This window comes from Antechinus flavipes, chromosome 6 (genome assembly GCF_016432865.1).
Source record: "Antechinus flavipes isolate AdamAnt ecotype Samford, QLD, Australia chromosome 6, AdamAnt_v2, whole genome shotgun sequence".
NCBI lineage: Eukaryota > Metazoa > Chordata > Mammalia > Dasyuromorphia > Dasyuridae > Antechinus > Antechinus flavipes.
In genome coordinates, this window is record NC_067403.1 from 190483152 (window position 1) to 190507452 (window position 24301).

General features: G+C 37.1%; 1 protein-coding gene across 1 annotated transcript in view; it reads right to left on the reverse strand.

Moving 5' to 3' along the window:
* ABLIM2 (actin binding LIM protein family member 2) overlaps window positions 1-18518 on the reverse strand; it is a 310433-nt gene extending 291915 nt beyond the window's left edge. The window contains exon 1 of the mRNA XM_051965979.1: window positions 18416-18518. Within this exon, the coding sequence (XP_051821939.1) occupies window positions 18416-18425 (10 nt within the window). The 5' untranslated portion in view covers window positions 18426-18518. The remainder of the gene's footprint in view (window positions 1-18415) is intronic.
* Window positions 18519-24301: the final 5783 nt, after the last annotated feature.

Here is a 24301-nt window from a genome sequence, read left to right on the forward strand (position 1 = left end):
ATATATAAGGAGGAGCTCTTAGGGCCAAAGAGGACAAGCCCACTAAAGAACAAGCCCACTAGAAGACAAGCCCACTAGAACAGAAGCCCACTAGAAACTCTGAGCCTCAGCCAGGATTCAGTTGAGGAGATTCACAAGCCAGAGAAGGCAGTTTAAGCTCTCGGAACCAAGGAGAGAGGCCTCTATTAAAGCCACCGGGCCCAAGGAAGGAGATAAGACTTGGAAAGAGAAAATCAAGGATTTGAACTTTTACTCCTGGCTGCATTTGGGGTGATTACACAGAACTGAAACGAAGGCTGCCTCCAGAAGCCCTCCAAGAAACCTGTTCCCAGAGAATATTATATTTTAGAGAAGAACATTATAAAGTACTGTAAAGAATCATATTATGATAATCAAGTTAATAATCAAACTGATGACCAAATAAGAGTTAAATGAAAACGTATATTCAAAAGTCAATAAAACTTTAAAGCTCTAAATATGATTTTTCAATAAGGATGCCCAAATAAGGCCAACTGAAATTTCCCTCTCCAATGACATCAATGATGTTTTATGATCTCTTAATTGATAAATTTGAGGGAAGGAAAGATTGAAACTTTTTTTTTCCAGTCTTTATTCTTTGCAGCCCATATTTCAAATTATTGACCACCCTCTCTTTTTGAGTATTCTCTCTTGTTTCTTAATACTTCTCTTTCCTGACTTTTATTTACCTGATTGTTTTTCTCAGTCTCTTTTGCTTAGTCTCCTTTGCTCTTTCTTAGTCTCCTGATAGTCCATGTCATGCCCCCTTATTGTCAGTGCTCCCCAAGCTTCTGTTCTAGGTTCTCTTCTCTTCTCCCTCTATGTACTTGTCTCAGTAACCTCATCAACTCTCCTAAGTTTAACTCTCATCTCTAAGCAGATTCTCATATATCTGGATCTATTTAGACATATTTTTTTTTTAATTAGAAGTTCTCAACCTGAAGTCCATAAATTCTTTTTTAAAATGGATAATGTTTCAAATTAATCAGCTTTTTTTTTGCAATGTTATGTATTTTATTTTATGCATTTAAAAATATGATTCTGAGAAAAGGTCTATGAACTTCACCTGACTGCCAAAGGGCCTGATAAAAACATATATGTATATATACACACTCGTTAGATGCATACCATTGCCTACTGGATACTTCAGATTTTGAGGGAAGGAGGGGAGAGGGACAAACAGCATTAAATAATTTGCTCAGAGTCATGGAGCTAGCAAATATATGAGGCTGGATTTGAACTTAAGTCTAGGTACTCTATCTACTGCATCACCTAGCTGCCCCTGAATTCATTTTATTTTACCATAAATCCTCTCTTCTTCCTACAATCACTTGTTCCATCAGTCACTATCAAGCTTCTAGCATTGTTGGTTAATAACTGTGACATTGTTAGTTTCTTATTCTCCCTTATCTCACAGCCAATCACTTGGCAAATCTTGATGTTTCTACCTCCATAATATCTCTCAAATGGCTTACTCGCTTAGCTACCACTTTAGCTCAGGTCCTCATCATTTCCCATCTAGATTATTGCAATAGTTCCCTAATCAATGACCCTGCCTCAATTCTTTAATCACTACAGTCCCCCTACATACAGTTGCCAAAGTAATTTTCCTTAGGGACTGTTCTGACCATGTGACTTCTCTATTCAACAAATTCCTGGGATTCCCTATTGTTTCTTAGATAAAATATAATTTCAATTTAACTTTTAAAGCTCTTAATAATCTGAACCTTAACTATGTTTTTAGTCTTTTTGAACATTACTCCCCAAGCTCATGTTGCAGTTGAGCCAATCTAGCCTTTCTGATATTCCTTCATCTCATAATTCCATACATTTGCACTGGATTTTCTACATGATTAGAATTTACTCACTTCTGACTTTTGCTTCAGATCCTCTGTTCATTTAAGATATAATTTAAACACCACCTTCTTCATAAAGATTTTTTTTTCTGATCTCCCAATTGCTAGTGACCTTCGTTCTTTACAATTTTGTCCAGGAGTTAGTGCAATTGAGAATAATCTAAGACACTACACACAGAATCATAGCTGGAAAGGTTGTTAGAAATCACCCAATCCAATCAATACAAGAATAGGAACCCCCTCTACAATATCTTGCCATCAGACACTATTTCTTTAAAAACTTCTATGATGGGATATCACTTCCCCTCAGGCAGCTCATGCCATTTTGGGACACTTCTAGTTTTTACAAAATTTTTCTTTTTCTTAAAAAATGAAGTCTTCCTCTCAAGATGTCCATTCATTGCTCCTAATTCTGCCCTTTGAACCCAGGGAGATCAAGTCTCTCTTTATCAATCTTTAAGATATTTGAAGCTAATTACATGTTTCTCCTAAATCTACCTTTTTGGTTAATCAAATGTTAAAATATCTGTAGCCAAGTACTAAAAATGCATCAATGATAGAATATTTGGAATATAAAGGATGCCATTGATCATCTAGTGGAATTATGTTACTATCATCAGTGATCCAGAAGGATTAAATGTCTGTTGTTCAATCAAGTCCTACTCTTAATGACTGCATTTGGTAAAGATACTGAAGTTGTTCACCTCTTCCTTCTCCAGTTCATTTTATAGATGAGGAAACTGAAGCAAACAGAATTAGGTAACTTGTTTAGGGTTGCACAGCTAGTGAGTGTATGAAGCCATATTTGAAGTCATTTCTTCCAGATTTCAGATGCAGCTGTCTATCCACTGAGCCACCTAGCTGTCTTTAAAAGATTACTCCAAGGATAAACAATAAATAAGAATAACTGGAATTTGGATCCAAACTCTTATATCCAAATGTAGTTCTCTTTCTACCTTGCTATCATGCTGTCTCCCTTGTGTTAAAGACAATAAAAGCAAAAGATGGGTAAAAGGATGAGATAACAAATGGTTTATTTATTTATCCTGATTTAGTAAATGGAAGATACATTTATCAGTGTTGAAGCTGATCTGTTTAAGTGTTCCACTACTTTGTTGATGATGTTTGACAAACTAGATACCAAGATCCTCTGTGAGTAATGGAAAAATCATCCTTCAGTAAACAAAGAGCTCACTTCTCACATTGCTTTGGGCTCTAGAGCACCAGTCAAGTGCTCCACACAGAGGTCTTTCACACATTAAATGGGAAACTTCACTTGCTTCCCAACTCCCCAGGGGCATCACTATAGGAGCCTAGAAACAGGTTAGCTCCCTCAATACTGTTAGGAGAGCCAGGGGAGTCTAATAAAGCCCTGGGGAATTAGGTAGACTGAAAAGCAAAGGATTGCACAACTATTCCAGTAAATGGGGACAACACTGTGCTGGGATATTTAAAGAAAAGGATGGGTGGTTACTATTCACCAATGAATGTAAGGCTGGCCAAAACCCTGTTGCCTTTAGGCAGAATTGGCTTATTGGAACAGAAAATAACTGATCCAATTAAGCCAGAGAGCCTGGGCAAGGGTGTGGCTGCAGCTGTCTGGGTATCCCTAGCCAGTCTCCCTTTACATGGGCGTTTTCTGTGTTCTGACCTATAGGAAGGGAGTTGAGCAGTGGGAGAAAGATATGGCATGGAAAAGGTTGTGTGCCCTATCTCCCTCCCCCAGGCAATCTGCCCAGTTTAGCACTAACTGGGAGTTTGTGTGTAGAGAGGTAAGGAGTGAAAAGGAAGAGGAGGAAGAAGTATATAATTCAAATCACAGCCCTAGCTACAAATCTGAAAGGCCAATTGTTTCTCATAACTCTACAGAAGCGTTTGAGAGTCCAACATATAACAGTTACAATTTTTGAAGGAAAGGCAATTATTGGAAGTAATCACTCAAAAACTTTCAGTGGTTCATTATACTTGGCTTTTAAGGCCTTCTCAATTTGGTTCTAATCTAACTTTCCACCTTTATGTTATAAAACTTGCTTTGACATTCTTTATGTTCTGGTCATATGATTCACTCTTGCCCAGCCCTTGACAGTCTTTATTCCCTTATTCCCCATGCCTAAAATACCCTTGTCCATTTAATCCTCTCCCTATTCTTTTAAGACCCAATGCTTACTCAGAGAGGTCTCTCCTAATTTCCTTGAAAAGGGTCACTTCTCTCTAAACTTTAGATCTCTCCTTTGCATTAATACCTTTCCCCCATCATAATTATGCAATACATGTTTTAAACAAGCATACACCTCTTAGACTATAAGCTCTGGAGCAAAGAGCATACCTCTTTACTTCCTTAAAGCCTAGAACCATATCTTATGCTTGAAGAATGTCTGCTGGGTACTATTTTAATTTAAACAAGCTCCTAAACAAGAAGATAATAGGTTGTCATTGCTGAAAGAATATGTCACATTTAAGAAACTGCAAATAAGACACAAATTTAAGATGTTTAAGCAAAAGTTAGGAATCTTTTTAAAAATCACATCTCTATAATTTTTCGTTTATTTATTCATTAATCCAACAAACATTAATTTATTATGTTTCCCCAGTTACATGTAAAAGCAATTTTTAACATTCATTTTTGAAACTGAGTTCCAGAATCTCTCCCTTCCTCTCCTCCCTTCCTCCCTCTCCCCCAATGAGAATGCAAGCAATTCAATATGTTATACATGTGCAGTAAGGCAAAATATTCCCATGATTGTAACATTGTGAAAGAAAACAGACACACCCCCTCAAAAAAAAAAAAAAACCCCTCAAGGAAAATAACTAAAATTTAAAAAAAAAGTATGCTTCAATCTGAATTCAGATACCATGAGTTCTTTCTCTGAATATGGATAATTTAAGTTTTTCAGAGTTATCTATGATCACTGTATTGCTGAGAATACTTATATCATTCCAAAGTGATCATCTTACAATATTGCCATTACTTTGTACATAGTATATTTCACTTTATATCAGCTCATGGAAGTCTTTTAAGGTTTTTCTGAGAGCATTCTGCTCATTTTTTTTATAGAACAATAGTATTTAATCATGTTTGCATGTCACAATTTATTCAGCTATTCCCCCATTGGTGGGCATCTCTTCAGTTTCCAAGTTTTTGCCCTCAGAAAATAGCTGCTATAAATATTTTTTGACATATAGATCCTTTTCTTTTCTTTTTTTAAACTCTCTTATGGAATATAGATCTAATAGTAGTGTTGCTAGATCAAAGTGGTATTCCTAGATTGTTTTTATAGCTCTTTGGGGATACCTCCAAATTGCTCCACAGAATGGTTGAATCAGTTCACAATTCTACCAACACTCTATTAATGTCTTAATTTTCCCACATCCCCTCCAACATTTGTTATCTTCCTTTTGTTTTATTAACCAATCTATAGATATGTGGTAGTAGTTCAGACTTGTTTTAATTTGTATTTCTCCAATCAATAGTGAGTTAGAGCATTTTTTCACATGGTTATAGATAGTTGTGATTACTTCATCTGAAAACTGTTCATACTTTTTGATCATTTATCACTTGGGGAAATGGATCTTATTTTTATACATTTAACTAGAGTTTTCTATATGTTAGGAAATGAGGTGAGAAAATTGCTTCCTTTTTTTTTCACAATTACTCTTCTTAACTGTATTTCCCTCATTTATTCTATTCTCTCCCACTATCTTTCCTCAAAAGTGTTTTGCTTCTGACTACCCCTCCTCCCATCTGCCCTCTCTTCTATAAGATATATTTATTTCTACGCCCAATTGACTACACACACACACACACACACACACACACACACACACACACATATATATATATATAATTCTCTCTTTGAGCCAATTCTGATGAGTCCTCTTTATCTCCCCCCTCTTCCCCTTCACTATAAAAGCTATTCACTGACTCTTTTATGTGATATCATTTTAACCTATTGTATCTCTCCCTTTCCCTTTTTCTTACTACATTCCTCTTTTACTTCTTAATTTTATTTATTTTTTAGACATTATCCTTACAAATTCAACTAACATCTGTGTTGTGATGTGGGCTCCACCTGCCAGTGGCTGCTGGAGGTCTAACTTCATGTGAGAGGATGATGATGATACAAGGAGACTGATATGCAGTTGCGTGGTCTGACCTCTCTCCTCTTCCCTCTGCCTCCAATTTATTTCACTCCCAATTCACAAAAAACATTTGTGTCAATAAAGGCTGCTCTGCAACTCCTTCAGATGTTATGATTCACAACTGTGGAGGCTCTTGGAGAATTGACCTGTCCCTTCATTTAGGCATGATCCTTAATAACCTGTATCATCTATCTATCTATCTATTCCTATGAACTATCCAAATGAGTTATCATTACACTATCATTAGGATAGTGTAACCTTATGAGTTACAAGTATCATCTTCCCATGTAGGAATGTAAACTTTAACTTTATTAGGTCCCTTGAGAATTCCCTTTCCCGATTATCTTTTTATGCTTCTCTAGAGTTTTGTGTTTAAAAGTCAAATTGTCTATTCAGTTCTGTTTTTTTTTTCCTCCCCCTGAGGCAATGGGGGTTAAGTGACTTGCCCAGGGTCACACAGCTAAGAAGTGTTAGGTGTCTGAGACCAGATTTGAATTCAGGTCCTCCTGGCTTCAGGGCTGATGCTCTATCCATTGCGCCATCTAGCTGCCCCTGTTCTGGTCTTTTCAACAAGAATGCTTACATATCCTCTATTTCATAGAATGTCCATTTCTCTCCTGAAGGATTATATTCAGTTTTGTTAGGTAGGTGATTTTTTATTGTAATCCTAGCTCCTTTGCCTTCCAAGACATCATATTCCATGTCCTTTGATTCTTTAATGCAGAAGCTGTTAAATCTTGTCTTATCTTGACTGTGGATCTAAAATACTTGAAATTTTTCGTTCTGGATGCTTGCAATATTTTTTCCTTGTTCTAGGAGCTCTAGAATTTGGCTATAATATTCCTGGGTGTTTTCATTTGGGGTTCTTTTTCAGGAGGTCATCAGTACATTCTTAAATTTCTATTTTGCCTCCTACTTCAAGAATATCAAGGCAGTTTTCCTAAGCAATTTCAAAAAAGAAAGATGATGTCTGGGCTCGTTTTTTAATGTGGAAAGGACTTTCAGCCAACAAACATTTATTAAGCACCAACCATGTGTTAAGCACTGAGATATAAAAATAAACAAACAAAAAAAAAACTCTGACTTTAAGAAATTTACATGAAAGTCTCTAAATAAGGATTTTTAAATTATTGATAACTCAAGGTCATTAGCATGAAAAACCATTGTAAGATAGTGATACTCTTAAAGATTCCTGACTCATATAGAGTTGCTAGTTCTATCTTTTGGAGAGCTTCACTTCTACATGTGTGTATGCATATATGTATGCATGTGTCTATGCAAGTGTGCATTTATGTATGTATGATTCATCCATCACTATCAGCTGTCACTTCTTCCTGGCAGCAATGAAATAACATTGGATCATTCCCGACTGAATTCTTTTGATTATTCTGCAGTTTGCAAGCCAAATGTCCAAACTTACATGAATTGTGATTATTAAAAGAACTCTGAGCAAGGGACCTCCTCTGGTTAAATTCCACCAACTTCCTAGCTATTGTTGATGGTTCAGAAGCCTCCTTTGCTTCTTTTTGGGACTAAAATAAAGATTCTTAAAAAAAAAAAAAAAAAGATCACAGGATTATAGAGGTAGCCCTAGAGAGAGGTCTACTTAGAAAGGGACCTATAAGGTCTTTTAATCCAACCCCCACATTTTATAATTAAGGAAAATGAAATTGAGAATGAATAAGGGATTTGTCCAAGGTCACAGTGGTCATGAATGGCATGGCCACTCAGCTCCTTTTTTCCAAATACAGGATTTTTTCCACTGTAAGATGCTGCTTCCATTTTCAAAGAGGTTTGTTGACCACAGCTAGGTGGTACAGTAGATAGAGCACTGGGCCAGTAATTAGGAAGATATGAGTTCAAGTCCAAGATTAGATCTTTATTAGCTGTGTAACTCTAGGCAAGTCACTAAAAAAAAAAAAAAAAAAAAAAAGGAACATACTAAAGAAGGAAATAGTAAATAACTCTAGTATCTTTATCAAGAAAATCCCATGGACAATAGTACATGTGGTCATGAAGTGGCATTTTGCTGTTCATTTCTCAAGGAAACATTAACACTATGTAGAAGGAAAAAAAAAGGAGTTTTAAGGCATGATTGGGGATCTTTGAAAATTGTTAGTCCTTTGAATTCATAGGATGCCGCAAATACTTCTAAACTACTATGGACTTTTTTAAAGCACCAGAAACTACCTAGTTCTCTTCTCAGTTCCTTCCAAAGATATGTTCTATGTTTGTGACAATACAAATGAAGATGCATCCTCATTGCTGACTCTACTTCTGACCATCACCTCCCTAAACCTAAAACAATACATCACAAGTATACTATACTCACTAAGAGAAGATGTGACTGAATGAAGAATATCTGACCAGTATTAGACCTGGATTTGATTCCCAATACAGCCTCATCTTGTGACATCAAATTAGTCATTATCATATATCCTGAAGTCTCATTTTCCTTCTCAATAAAATGGGAAAATTGTATCTCCTATCCATCTTTATATAATGGGGGGGGACTATGTATGTGCAGCATTGAGTGTGATGTTAGACTATAGCTGAACTAATTCCTTTTCTGAATTGCTTTTTTCCCTTCAATTCTATTTTTAAAAAAAAAAGTGTGTTACAAAGGATGGTTCACTGGGAGGAAGAGGAAGGTAGAGATGTATGTGGAAAATGAGATAGTAGTACAAATAAAAGATATCAATTTTTTTTAAGATAACTGAAATTTAGAAAAAATTAGTCCATATATAGATTAACCATGAAATATTTTGGAAAGGGTGGAGGGAGTGTGTGTGTATGTGCGTGTGCATGTGTATAAAGAAATATAGTAAAATTATGAAGTTGAGCTAAACTATGCAGTTCTGCTAATCTAGGACATGAGTTCTCAATCTATTTTGTGGCATGAATCCCTTTAACAGTGTGGTGTGTTGATGCCTACAACTTGCTCAGAATGATATTTTTAAAGCCATAAGATAAAGTATATAGGATTACAAAGAAAGTCAATATGAAGTACAGTCATTTTTTAAAAATAAATCAAGAGTACCCAAATTAAAAACCTTGTCCTGTGGTCTTTTATGATTCCGTTCATTCATATAACCAATAAACTCCTGCAGCAAGAGATAAAAGGAGAAATTCCATTTAAAATAACTGTAGACAATATAAAATACTTGGACAACTACCTGACAAAACAAACTCAAGAACTATATGACCACAATTACAAAATATTTTTCACACAAATAAAGTCAGAGCTGAACAATTGGGGGGGGGGGGATTGCTCTATGTAATGGGTAGTCTATGCTAATATATAAAAATGAGAATTCTATCTAAATTAATTACTAATTCAGGAATTCAGGATCACACCAATCAAACTACTAAAAATTCTTGTATATGTATATATAGAGATAATAAATTCATCTGGAAGAAATTAGGGGAGTATGGAATAGTTTACCTCTCAGATTTATAGATAAGGGAAGAATTTATAACTAAATAAGAGGCAGAGAGTACATGCAAGGTAAAATGGGTAATATTGATTATAATAAATAAAAACTGGGGAAATTTTTATACCAAGTGTTTCTGATAAAGTTATATTTCCCAAATATCTATAGTTCTGAATCAAATTTATAAGAATACAAGTCATTTTCACAATTAATAAGTGGTCAAAGAATTTGAACAGGCAGTTTTTGGAAGAAGAATTCAAAGCTACATATTGTCATATTTTTTTTTAAATGCCCTAAATCACTATTGATTAGAGAAATACAAATTAAAACATTTCTGAGGTACCACCTCAAACCCATCAAATTGACTAATATGACAGAAAGGAAAAATGATAAATATCTGAGGGGAAGTAGGAAAATTGGAATTAGGAGTATACTGTTGGAAAAACTGTCCATTGATCCAATCATTCTGGAGTACAGTTTGACCCAAAAGCCTATAAATCTATGTATATCCTTTGACCCAGAAATACCACTAGTAGATCTGTATTCCCAAGACACTAAAGAAAAAAAAAAAAAAAAGGAAAAGGACCTATTTATTCTAAATTATTTATAGTAACTCTTTTAGTAGTGGCAAAAAACTGGAAATTGAGGGGAGGTCCATCAAATGGGGAATGAGTTGAGGTATATGATTATGATAGAATACTATTGTACTATAAGAAATGATGAACAGGATGCTTTTAGAAAAAACCTGGAAAGATTTATAGGAACTAAGGCAAAATGAAGTAGTTGAACCAGCAGAACATTGTACACAATAAGAGCAATATTATATGATGATCAATTGTGAATGAGTTAGCTATTCTTAGCAACATAATGATCCAAGACAATCCCAATGATTTATGATGAAAAATGCTATCCATCTCCAGAGAAAGAATGATGGAATCTGAATACAGATTACTGCATAAAGTTTTCCATTTTATTTTTGTATGTGTTTTTTTATCTGTGTTTTCTTTCACAATATGACTAATATGAAAATGTTTTACATGACTGCATATATATAACAGCTATCAAATCGTTTGCCATCTCAAAGAAATAGTTAGAGGAGAATTTGGAACTCAAAATTTCAAAAAGCAAATGTTGGGGCAGCTAGGTGGCACAGTGGATGGAGCACCAGCTCTGAAGTCAGGGGAACCTGAGTTTAAATCTGGCCTCAGATATTTAGCACTTCCTACTTCCACTTGCCTCAGCCACAAAAAAAAAAAAAAAAAAAAAAAAAAAAAATGTTAAAATTATTTTTACATTGAATTGGAAAAGCATAAAATGTCATTCCAAATTCAAAGATTCAATCCATTCATCTAAACATTTATTAAGTATCCACCATCTGCAGAAATGATAGATACTAGAGAAGATGCAAAATTTAGAGATACAATTTTTAATTTAAGGGAGATTGCAGTCTAATCATTTGTGTTTTAGAATTCCTTACATTTCTGACTTTGTCATTCTAAAATAGGAAAACTGCTTAGGTAATACATAGGTATTCAGAAATTATAGATTTTAGGCATTTTCCATAATTCTTATCCCAACATTACATCAAGGCAGCAGTTATAATGGACATTTCCTAAAATATAATCAGATCTTTTAGATTCTGTAAAATCTATAAAAATTCTATTTAAAAAACGAATGTTAGAGTATCATATTAGAGAAACTAGAACCACAAGTTGTCAAGTTAGAAAGAATTTAAGAGAGCACTTTAGTTCAACCCTCTCATTTTATAAATGAGAAAACTGAGATTTGAGAAGTGAAATGATTGACTAAGGTCACATAACAATTTAAGGGTAAAAGGTAAAACCACTATCTCCTATTTCTTACTACATTTTCCCTCATTAAAATTCATTGCCTTAATATATGCAATACAACATAAACATGTTTGCTCAGTTTTTCAATTTGGCTTTACAAAATCTCATGACAATGAAGGGATTACATGCTCAGTGTATTCCGCCATTGCTTTGGTACCCAAAGAATTGGTTTGGGTTAATTTGATTATCTGAATCTTGACAACACATTTAGGCCAGGAGAATAGGACGATAGACAACCACAATTTACTTTTCCCATTGAATGAAACTAAATTTGTTATTGCTCATAGCTTGGAGTCAAAGATCTGGCATTCATTGCTGGCCCTTGTACTTACCTGTGAATCTCAAGTCAATTCTTTTTTCTGGGCCCCAGTTTCCTTCCTTACTGAACACACTAGACTATCTCTAAGACTTTTCTAGATCTGTACTATGATTTTTTATCTTTAATAGTTTATGAGTGATCACTCATATTTATTCTTGTTTCATAAGTTTATTTAGAAAGCTCTTTTTCTCCTCTGTGTTTCTGTGTTTCTCTGATTCTCTGTCTCTGAGTTTGTCTCTCTCTCTCTTGGTTTCTCTGCTTCTTTCTTGCTCTGTGTTAGTCTCTCTATCTATGTCTGTTTCTCTGTGTTTGTCTGTTTGTCTGTCTCTCTTCTGTGTATCACCCTGTCACTGTCTCTCTGTCTCTTTGCAGTAAAAATAAATTCTGGATGACACAAAGTTGCTGAGGAATCAAAGATTGTAATATACTGTATCACTAAACATCTGTATGCATGGTAACATCTTTGCAATATTAAAAGCCAGAGCTTCCTTCTGAAGAAAGAACTTTGAAGCTCCCTTTATTTTTGATCATCTGTGAATGTGGAGCTTGAAAGGTGATCAAAAGCTATTCTGTCATTCATGCCTGAACAGAAGTTCTGAAAGATGGCTGTACTTGGTTGGTTTTCTTCTCCCCTTTTCTCTCTCCTTTGGGAGAATTACAGTATTTGCACCTTCATTAGAAATAACATATGCCAGCCACTTTGTGGAGCCAGGTAACCTATACAGATATGTATCGCAATATTCACTAATCTTTGGCATCATGATTTCAAGATATAAATTGTCCATCTAGTCTCCTCAGTCACATGGATTTGAACAGGGGACTAAGCATAATTTCATATTCTAATGGAATCATGATCTCATTAGCATGGGGTTTCCTTCTTTCAGGGAAAATCACAATTTATCAATGGATTTAGCCTAGATACATTTCCATAAATTCTCTCCAGGGGATCCACCCAGTGCATTAAAGTGCTTCCATTGGTTTCATAGCTCCCAGTGCAGCAATGGAGTTGTCCATCTGTTTTGTCCCTCTGTTTGATCATCCCACTTTCTCTTCTAACCATGTGAATCCTCCATACCAGTCCTGTCATTATTTGTACACAAAACATCTTTGGTTGCTATAGCATTGGACCTGAAGCCAGAAAAGCTTGATTTGAATCCCAGCCCTGGTACTTCCTGGCTGTGCATTCATGGCATACTCCTTAACTTCTCTGACTCCCTCATTTTTCTTATAAGTGGCAATGGTATATAAAATAAATGTACAGATTTACTATAAGGTTCAAATGTGATAATACATAAATATTCAAAATACTAAAATATACAATATTTTAAGTTCTATATGTTTTAGTTAGTAATACTGTCGATTACATTTTTATGGTACTTTCTAGTTTAAAAGGGCAAATAAAAGGTGCAGTGAATAAAATGTCTGGCCTGAAGTCAAGAAAACTCATCTTTATAAGTTCAAATTTGGCCTCAGACATTTACTAGCTGTGTGTTACAAATCATTTCAACCTGTTTGCCTCAGTTTTCTCATCTGTAAAATGAGCTGAAGAAGGAAATAGCAAACCACTCCAGTATCTCTGCCAAAAAAACCTACATGGTGTTACTTTCTCCACAATTTTGTTGGAAAAAATGTAAATATCATTATTCCCATTTCACAAATAAGAAAACTGAGCATCATAAAATTTATATAACTCATTCAAAGGTTTCTTAGAAGAACAATGGAGTGGGGACTTGAACACAGTTTTTTTTAACTACATGTTCACTAATTTTCTAGTAGAAGAGAATGGATGCTATTACTATTGAAAAAAAAAGTTTTAAAACATGTCTATAAGTATCAGAGATATCAGAAAGTAATGAAGCACAATCTTAAGCTGAAAATAAAAAAGGATACTGTTTAAAATTTCCTTAATACTGTATTAATATTTAAATTGTATTAATTAATTGATAAAAATTAGAGGCATATCAAAAGTAGCAAATTAGAAAGTGGAGGAATGATGGTGCTAGTCGTGAGCATGATAGCATCTGGCAATGAAAGTTAGCATATTTATAGTGAGAGAGGTGGGAGAGTAGCACATTGGGAATATCACTGGATTTTGAAATCTGGAAATCTAGGTTCAGTTCTAGTTCCATTATTTACTACAGAAGTGCTTTGGGCAAAATTAATTGCCAAGCCTCAGTTTCTTTTTCTGTAAAATAGGACTAATCATCAAACTACCTGCATTATTTAGTGCTTTTGTGAGAATTAGCTTTGTGAACTCTGGAATGTGACAAAAACATGAGATCCATGTGATCCAACTTGGATCCCATTAGGAGCACGGTGCTATTCCTTGGATACTTTACAATAAACATTAATAACACAAATAATGAATTAACTGTAATAATATAATGATGTATGATTATTCCTTCCATCAATATTGATTGTAATTTTCCAGACTTTAGCATATAGTCTTAATGAGTTGCTACAGCCTACCATCTGGTGATGTAGTTCTCATGTCTTAGCAAAGCTGTTCCTCAGTTAAAAAAATAAAACAACTCATTTCTGGGCCCTTACTCAGAGCACTTCCAGCCTGAGCTGAAATACAGCCTATAAGAGTTTATGGTCAGGGCAGCTAGTTGGTGTAGTGAATAGAGCACCAGCCTTGAAGTCAGGAGGACCTGAGTTCAAATCTGATCTCAGACACTTAACACTTCCTAGCTGTGGGTTCCTGGGCAAGTTACTTATTCCCAATTGCCTCAGAAAAAAAAAAAGTTCACAGTCAAATCATGTCATAGTAAAACATTAGCCAAAGATTTTAGCAGAAGTATAATTGAAAGATTAAAAAAAAAAAAAATGTCTCTTATAGAGGTCTGTGAGGAAAGAAACCTCCCCTCCAATCCTTCCTTTCCTATTGACTATATGAACTTTGACAAACTGCTTTACATCCAAGTTTATGAAAAAGTGAAGAGGAAAGCATTTTATCAACTTTAAGGTGCTAAAGAAATGAGAGCAGCTGAATTGTTATTCTCTCTTCCTACTCTGACATTAGCCGGTTCTAGTTTCTTCCTCTCATAGATTGTCCCTCCTTTGTTTATTAGAAAAACATAAAAAGGTATCAATTATTGTCATAGCAAACATAAAATTATGCTTTTCATACCCAAACATTACCCCCTCTTTGAATCCTCCATTAAGAGTATCTTTATTTTTAATAGACTTTAAGAGGTGTCTTTTAAAAAAAAAATTCAGTGAATAAATATTTTGAATGAACTAATCTCTGGTTTGGACCGTGTACTGATTTAGTATTCATTGCAAAACTTGAGGAGGAGAGTTGACTATCTTAAAATCCCTTTCAAAACTTCTTAAAACCAAAATTGCTAGGAATTTTTTAAAATAATTTTCAGACAATGTAATATGTTTAGTTTCAAAAACTGAAAATGGGCAGCTTCATCTGATTATAGAATCATGGACATTAAAGGAAGAATCTTGCTCATATAATCTAAGTGATTAATTTCACAACTGAGGAAACTGGATGTTAAGATTCAATCTTAGTCTTTTTTTGGTGACAAGTTTTTCTTCCAGGATTTTGAAGCATCAGGTAGGATATCATTACCATTACCACGAGTGATAATTAGATAAAAGAGTGGCAAATAAACAGAGGCTTGGAGTTGGAAGAGGCTTCTGAAGATCTAATGCCCTACCTGATAAAAGAGACTCCTTGACTATATTCTGTATCCAGGGAACTCACTATTTCAGAAAACAGTCTGTGCCACTTATGCACAGCTTTAATTGTTTAAAAAATTCTTTCTTTTACTTCAATGGATATATCATCAGTGTTGGCTCCTCCTATACTGGTACAGAGTGAAGTCCATCTATGCTAAAAGACTTCCTCTATATCTTTTTTGCATTTTGTGGGTAGCATGTGGAGCACTCAAGCTATTAGCTTCCATCATATGGCTAACCCACCTTTTTCAGTCTTAGACTGAAATCAATTTTTCAACCAATGAATATTACTTTAGTATCTATTATGCTTTGCTTTGTGCTGCACATTATGGGAATACAAAGAGAAAAAGTCACATAGTTCTTGTCCTTATAATGCTTACATTCTATTGGATAACCACATGAATTTATAAATACAGAATAATTTTATGATTAGCAATTAGGTAATTGTGAAAGGTCGTGTCAAGATAGAATTTAAGCTAAATTTGTGAGGAAAGGAATGATTTTCTAAGAGAAGTGAGAAGAGACTGTATTCCAGGTATATGTGATAACAAGCTCTGGATTAAAAGAATTTCAATCAAAACTAATAATAATAAGATTTCATATTAATTTCTATTCCATTTGTACAGTTTAAAAGCATCTACAAACTACTCATATCTACCACCTCACTTTATCTACCACACCCATTAATTATTCTCACTTAACTTTTTTTGGTCTTAGCTAATAGCTAGCATTTATATATTGCCAAATGGTACGCAAATATATTATTTTGTCTTACAACTAGGTGATATAGGTGGTTATTATTTGTATTTTACAGATGAAGAAACTGAAACAGACAGAAGTTAACTGACTTTGGAAGATTATACTGCTATTATGTCTCAAACAGAATTTGAATTCAGATCTCCTTATTCTAGGTTCAGAGAGCTCTATTTACTAAGCAGGGACTGTTGTTGCCTTTCTTTGTATCTCTAGGGCTTTGTATCACATATACCAGGCCCTTAAATCAACAAATATTTATTGTGTCTAATATGGACCAAGCCTCACTTAATAAATGCTTATTGACTTGACTTCCTTATCCACAAAATAAACCCATTTACTTAATCAGGAGTTCTTAACCTATAGTCCACAGCCTTCCAGATTCCAGGGACAGATTTTAGGGAGTTCTGAACTTGGATGGGGAGGGAGGGGAAATTACATTTTTATTTTCACTATCCTCTAAATGAAATTTAGCATTTCCTTCAATCGCTTAAAAACAGTATTCAGAGAAGGGGTTTATAGGCTTCCCCAAATTACCAAAAAACAAAAAAACTCCCCAAAATCCCCCAAAACTCTCGACTTAGATGTAAGATCTCTACAAGCACTAAAATTAAATTATCTGTGATAACAGATGAGGGAGGGCATGGTATAGAAAAAAGGCCTATAAGGTGGGGGCGGGGAGGATGTTATAGGGACAACTGAATTACGTGGTAGAGATGACCCACATTTGGGTTCCTTGAAGGCATGGATTGAAATCGTTCGCTAGGTGTGAGTGTCCCGGCTCATAAATTGGGAGCCCAGAGTGTCACTGGCTATCCTTCTGGGCTCCCTTCCTCTCAGCCTCCTGGAAGATTGTCCTCAGAAATCCCCCTCTTGAACACATCATAAAGTCCCCTTTCAGACCTCCCCATTTTAGCCATCACCATCACCTATACCCTTTAACGCTCCCTATAAAAGGCCTTTCCTCAGTCTGCCAGGTCTTCGGCTCCTCTGGCTCTCGGCAATCCCGTTTCTCACCAACAATCCCACCTCCCACCTTCAGTCCCCCTCAAGCTGACAGAGGGGCTCCTTCCTCAATGCCTTTCCAAAGAGAGCTTGGACAGAGCTAGCTCTTCTATTCCTGAAACTGACACTCACTGCAGTTAGCTTGGCAGGTTGAGGCAGGGAAGAGAGAGAGCTGAGCTTCCTATTTTTCATCCGACTGGGCACCTTAAACATCCCCACCCCCAGAACCCCAAAGTTCCATGCCATGTCTGGGCGCCTGGAATAATCCGCCGCCAGCCAGAGCTCCCGGGTGCCTATTATTAGTCGGAGGAGGGGCGCTCGGCTCGGATGGCTGGAGAGCCCTGCAGTAGCAGCTATAGCAGCAAGAGACCGGTGCTGCAAGATGATAGGGCTTCTTTCCAAATCCAGACAGACACAGAGAAAAACGGTGCTAGCCTCAGTTATTTTCTGGGCTGGAAAGAAACCTGCATTATAACGTGATGGAACCGCAAAGAAGGAATGACTGAGAAAGGAAAAAGATATTGACTTTAGACTGGCTAGTAGACTAGAAAGGAGGAGAAAAGGGTGAGGGGTAACAGAACACTTGGATGCTGACTGTTAGTAAAAGCTACTGAACCCAAGACATCTATTGACCACCCCAGAATCGCAGCAGTGCGCTGCTGGGTAGGTCATTTTCCCTTCTGAACCTCTTTCACCCCACTGAAATGGGAATTACAATACGTTTACACCCTACCTCTCAGGATCCTTCTTAAGATTACCCTTAATAAAAGAGAAAGCAATGTATTTTTATTATCATCAATAAGATGTGACACAGAGCTGTTGCCCGCATCCCCTTGTTGGGCTTCAGAAAATCTCGTTAGAAGAACTAGGGTGGGGTCACCAGAAAACTACTGCAGCTTTTTCCTCCACTCTCAGAAACAAGATATGCAGGGTTTCAGGCCCAAGCGGCGGCCTGAAATGTCCTAAAAAAAATACCTCCCCTTCTCATTTTAAGATCTCAAGATTTTAAGATGGGAAGGGGGAAGCGTGCTAGTGAAAATCCTTTAAAAATCAGAATGTCAGAATGCTTCCAGAGCTGGAGGAGATTTCTGAAATCAGCTAGTCCAACCCTCTCCTTGTATAGGGATACTGAGATAGGGAAACTGAGATCCAGAAAAGAAAAAAAAAAAAAAAAAAAAAAAAAAAAGACTTACCCACTCATACAGCGACTAGGAGGATTCCTCCCCCTCAAGTGGCTGAACAGAATGAAGCCCCTCCTAGCTGGCCAACCCCTTCTCCTTTGCCCTCCCCTTCTCTCTCGGCGGGCTCAGTCCCCAAGTGCTGGAAAGCGCGAGCCGCACTTACCTGTGCTCATTTTCCCCGAAGCCGCCCGTGGTTAGCGGGTCCAGCTCGCTCCTGCAGCCTCTTCTGGCCGGCTTCCCCAGGGTCGAGGTGGATGCGCTGGGCGCCGGTCCTCTCCGCTGCTGCCGCCGCTGGCTCAGACTGGGATGGCTCCACTTCCCCACCCTCTCCTACCTGTTACGCATCAAAAAGTCCCACGAGCAGCAGCAGCTGCAGCAGCTGCAATAGTAGCAGCAGTAGCAACAGCAGAAGCAGCCGCGCTCTATCAGCCTGTGAGAGGGGAGCGCTGCTACATCCCTCCCTTCCTCGCCCGGGATCGGGTTATAAGCGGTGGTCCACGCCCCCTCCCTCCCAGCTGACACCGCCCTTTAGTTCCCGGGGTCAGTTGCACCGCATCCCCTCCGGCCAACTGGGCAAGAGCGGCCCCGCGCGCCTCAAGAAGGGCGCAGCTGGCGCTAGGGCGGCGCGCGCTGTTCTTCCCACGGGCCCCGCGGTGGCAGGTCCGCAGGCAACCCCAGCTCTCGTTCTGTTCACCATCCCCACTGACAGCTCTGTCACTCACTTCCCCGGGCGCGCCTCCCTCCCCTTTCCCTCCCCGCCTCCCTCTTTCCCTCTCAGCTGCCACCACAGTTCACCCGGCTCTCCGCCCGCCCCGCAGGCCAGGTGGTAACCCAGCCCAAGCTCAATGACAGGTCTCCGACTCTGGGAGGGAGAAGAGTTCTCCTCCCTCCCTTGCCATCCCCCAGGAAAGCACCCTGGGAAGTGTAGGCGGTGCGCCCCAAACCTATCGCATCTCTGGATGGCCATGGGAGGAGCGGACTACGAGCCCCACAATGCTCTGCTCAGAAACAGACACAGCTGACAGCCCAGCCGTCGCCAGCAGGACTCTATCCGTCTGTTTAACAAGACAGAGAAACTGAGGCTCAGAGAAGGGACGTGATTTGGCCCAAGCTCACACAACTAGTAGGGGACAGAGAGAAGACTCAAACTTAAGTGTTCTGACTCCGATCCAAGCTCAGTGCTGTCTAAACATCGCATTATTGTCTGTGCTGTTTATTTGGCACTTAAAACTATCAAAGTAGAAAAGACCTTAAGGACAGTAAATGCCAAACTATTTTACAGTGAGGAACAAACCAAAAAGGAAAAAATAGCTTCCACAAGCAAACAGCTAGGACCTAACTAAGAGTTCTGATGCTTAACTCCACTAATTTTCCCAGTAGACCCTGCTGGGGTCCAGGAGTCATTCATTCATTCATTCATTCAATAAACATACACTAAACTGTATCAGGTACGTGCTACATGCTTGGGATATAAGCACAAAAAAATGAAAATCCTCAAGAAGCTTATAGTGCAATGGAAGAAAAACTATGTATATAGAACACTACATTTATATTTATCTAGGAAATGCAAACCTCTCCAGTTATCTTTGTCATGAAAACCCCATGAAGGGACAGCTGAGTGGTGGAGTGGATAGAGCACCAGACCTGAAGTCAGGAGGATCTGAATTCAAATCTGGTTTCAGACACTTAACACTTCCTAGTTGTGTGACCCTGGGCAAGTCACTTAACCCCAGTTGCCAGGCCAAAAAAAAGAAAGGAAGGAAGGAAGGAAGGAAGGAAGGAAGGAAGGAAGGAAGAAGGAAGGAAGGAAGGAAAGAGAAAAAAAAAGAAAATCCCATGTACACATGGACAGGATTGGCATGCTATGGTACACCAAGTTACCAAAGAGGCAGACATAACTGAACAATAAGGTGTGAGTATATATTTATATGTGTGCATATAGATAGATACCTGTATACTTGTGCATATAGATACATACATATTTCCATGCACACATATATAATACCGCTGGGCTCACTCTCCTAACTCACTCTGACAGTAGAAGGTTAGATTTCCAGAAGAGTGCCTGCTACTACGTTATGGATTAGGAGTAACCTTGTGCATGGCTTGCTTACAAGCCCCTATTCTTTTTTTTTTTTTTTTTAAGTCAGCAAAGTATTTACTCCAATGGCAAAGCAAAAACTGATCACCAAGCATTTCTCACTTAAATAGAGGTGCACTCTCCCACAAATCACTACAATCTTTGAGGGGAGTATGTGAATTAATGTTAAATACAGTGTAGGAAGACACAATAGCCAATACAACATACAACCCTAACAAGAGCTTCTGTGATCTTTCTTCCTCTAAAGGGTCCACACAAATTTCACTATAGGATTCAGCACTGAGAATAGAGTCATTTAACCATTCAACTGAATTGTAACCTCTGAAATACTTGCTCCATAATTAACAAATTTCATTTCAGCTTAAACCTTTTCCTTTTCATTCCCATCATCACCTGTCACTTACTGAGTAAAAGCTGAATGACTTACTGAGACCTGGCTCCTTCCTGAAGACTGCTTTCCTCAATAACTTTTCCACTACTGGCTACACTTTCTCTCATGTCTCATTTATCTAAGTGGAAGAGTCTGAATACCCCTTTGTCTCATTTCTCTCCTGTTCCAATTTCCTACGTCCAGCCTCTCTCATCATCACTAAATAACCTTTCCTCTTTTGAGGTTTCCACTATCCACTTTTATCACTCAACCTCGATCTTGGAGACTTATTTATCTAAACCTTCCTTTCCCCTTTCCCTTCACTCCCATGCCAGAGTATTCCTCTTCTTTTCTCTCTCTATTCTTTTCTTAACTTCAAGATATAAGAAAGTCACCGGAAAGCCTGACATAACTGGATTTACTCTGTGAACCTTGATGCCAACAAGGATCAGAAAGGACACATCTATCATCTTCCCAAATATAAGTCTAAGCACTTTATCATTTTAATTTTTTTCCAATTTCATGTAAAAAAATTCTTAGCTTTAATTTTCTTTTATGTTTTAAGTTCCAAATTTTCTCCTTCCCTCCTTTCCTTCTATTCCCCCTCATTAAGGAGGCAAGCAAGTCCTTCCAGCTTTTTCTGAGAACATCCTGCACATCATTTTTTATAACACCATGTTATTCCATCACAATCTATTCCTCAATTGATGAACATCCCCTCAATTTCCAACTCTTTTCTACCACAAAAAGAACTATGAATATTTTGTATATGTAGTTCTTTTCTCTTTTTAAAAAATATCTTTGGGGTACAGATCTAGTAGAGCTATTACTAGGTCAAAGGGTATGCACAATTATAGTTCTTTTTAGCATAGTTCCAAATTACTCTCTAAAATGATTGGATCAGTTTACTCCACTAACATTGCATTAGTGTCCAAATTTGTTTGATTAATCCTTGATGTCTCATGGAGTCATTATTTCCACTTGCCCAATTCTATTTTTTAAGGAATTGTTTTCTAAAGAAATTGAACTTTTGCATCTCTTTTTCCATTTTCTCAATCATTCTTTTAAATGTATTTTTTCTCTTCAGTGTATTTTTGTAACTCTTTTACCATTTACCTTAGTCTGTTTTTTAAGGTGTTATTTTCTTCAGCATTTTTGGTGCCTTCTTTACCAAATTGTTGTGATCAATATAATACACAACATTATATGATGAGTAAATATAAAATAAAGTATTACATGAGGTCTAAAGAGACAAGATTGTTGACAAATGAGAAATCAGAGAAGAATTTCTATAAGAAATTGAATTTGAATTAAGTTTTAAAAAATGAGTTCTTATTGTGTGTTCTTTGTTCTCAATGAGGACCATGACATCAGGGAGGTAATACCATGATATGCAAGTGAATTGGACTTAAGTAAGGAAGGACTGTGCAAAATTATAGGAATTCAACAGAGGAACTAAGACAGATAGGGCATTTCAGACATAGGTAATGTATAAATACACATATGAAATTGTAGTAGGACCGAGTATATTTAGAGGAATAAGGAATAGTTCAATTTGACTGGAATGTAGGCAATATGCATATAACTAAGTATATGCAAAATACAGATATGGAATAGATGGTCGATATTCTTAAAGAGGCACCTGGGTGACTCAAGGGATAAAGCACTGAAGTCAGGAAGAACTAAGTTCAAAGTCAACCTTAAACATTCACTGGATGTGTGACTTTAAATAAGTCCCTTAACCTCTCCACTGGAGAAGAAAATGGCAAACCACTCTAGTATCTTTGTTTCAGAAAATCTCATGGATGATATGATCCATGGGAGTCACAAAGAATTGAACATGACTAAACAACAATCTTAGAGAGGAAGACATTGGGAAAGGCTTCCTGAATAAGGTGGGATTTAAGCTGAGTCTTGAAGATGTCCAGGAACCTAAGACATGGATGTGAGGTGAGAGAGCACTCTATGCACAAGTGCCAGCTGGTAGAAAAACAAAGAGATGGGAGATGAAGTGCACTGATTGAAGAATAGCTAGCAAGGCCATTATAGCGCTATCAAAGGTTACAGGGAAGGGTACGAAGGTGCCATGCTGTAAAGAGCATTAAATGCAAAAGGGAAGAGCTTCTATCTGATCCTAGACTTAATAGAGAACTATAAGAGTCTACTGGGTGACACTGGCAAATGTTCAATTTAGGGAAATCATCGTGGCAGTTGAGAAAAGGAAGGATTTGTATGGGGAGAGAATTAAGGCCAGGAAACCAATTAGAAGGCTATTGCAATAATCTAGTCAAGAAATGAGGAAAGCCTGAACTACATTAGTAGCTGTGTGAATGAAGAGAAGGAAATCTATTCTAGAGATGTGCAAGTAGAAATGGCAAGACTGGTCCACAGACTGAATGAGGTTACTTGGAGTGAAGAGTTGAAGATGATACTTAAGTCTGTGAATGTAGGTAATTAGGAGGATGACAATACTCTTCACGGTGAAAGAAAGTTCCAAATCGGGGTTGTGGTTTTTTTGGGGGGGAAAGAAGGGGAGATAGTGAGTTTTGTTTTGTATATGCTGAGCTTACGAAGTGTGTGGGATATTCATTTTGAGATGTCCAATAACCAGTGGGAAATGCTTGATTATAGGTCAGAAGAAAAATGAGAGATTTATATATAGATCTGGGAATTCACTATACAGATGATAATAAAATTCATGGGCGTAGATGAGATCACCAAGTAAATAGCTATAATTCAAGACAAAATATAATAAGTACCACTGGAGAGGTAAACACTCCTCTTGGTCACATCACCTTTAATCACAACAGATCCTGGAAGGAAAATAATGTGCATGTTTGATGCAAAAAATCTTTCTGCTATGTCTACCACATCCTTCTACTATTTTAATAATAAACATATGAGGAAATGTCTTTAGAAGTTTACTAATGCAATCCTTCCTATGTACTAGAAGTAGAATTATAGAATAATAGCATTTTCTGTTAAATCTATACCAGGATCTAATAGTTTTTCAAAAGAATCTTAAGGATATTTAAAGCTAGTTCAACCCCTTCATTAAGCCTCTTTGATCTAAAGAATTCCCAAGGCATTTTGAGTATATGTCTGACCTAGAAACAATTTTATGAGGAAGGGAGGGAGATGCATTATTATCCCCATTTTACATATTGAGAAACTGTGTTTACAAAGATAACTTGCTCAAGGGCATAAAGTGAATCAAATACAAAATCAGACTTTGAATTCAAGACCCTTGATTTAGTGTCCAATTCTCTTCTCATTATGTTGTTGTTTGATGTGAAACTCTTTTTCCACATCATTTCAAATTCTTTGTTTAATTGCATATCTTGAGGAAGTAAAGTTATTTTCATTTGTTTTTAATTCTTTGAGACCCTGTTTGGAGTTTTCTTGGCAGAGATATTAGAGTGGTTTGCCATTTTTTTCTCCAATTCCTTTTAAAGATGAGGAAACTGAAGCAAACAGTTAGGTGACTTACCCAGGATAATACAGCTGGTAAATGTCTAAGATCAAAATTGAACTTAGATTCTCCTGTCTCTAGGATTGGTGCTCTATCTACTGAGATC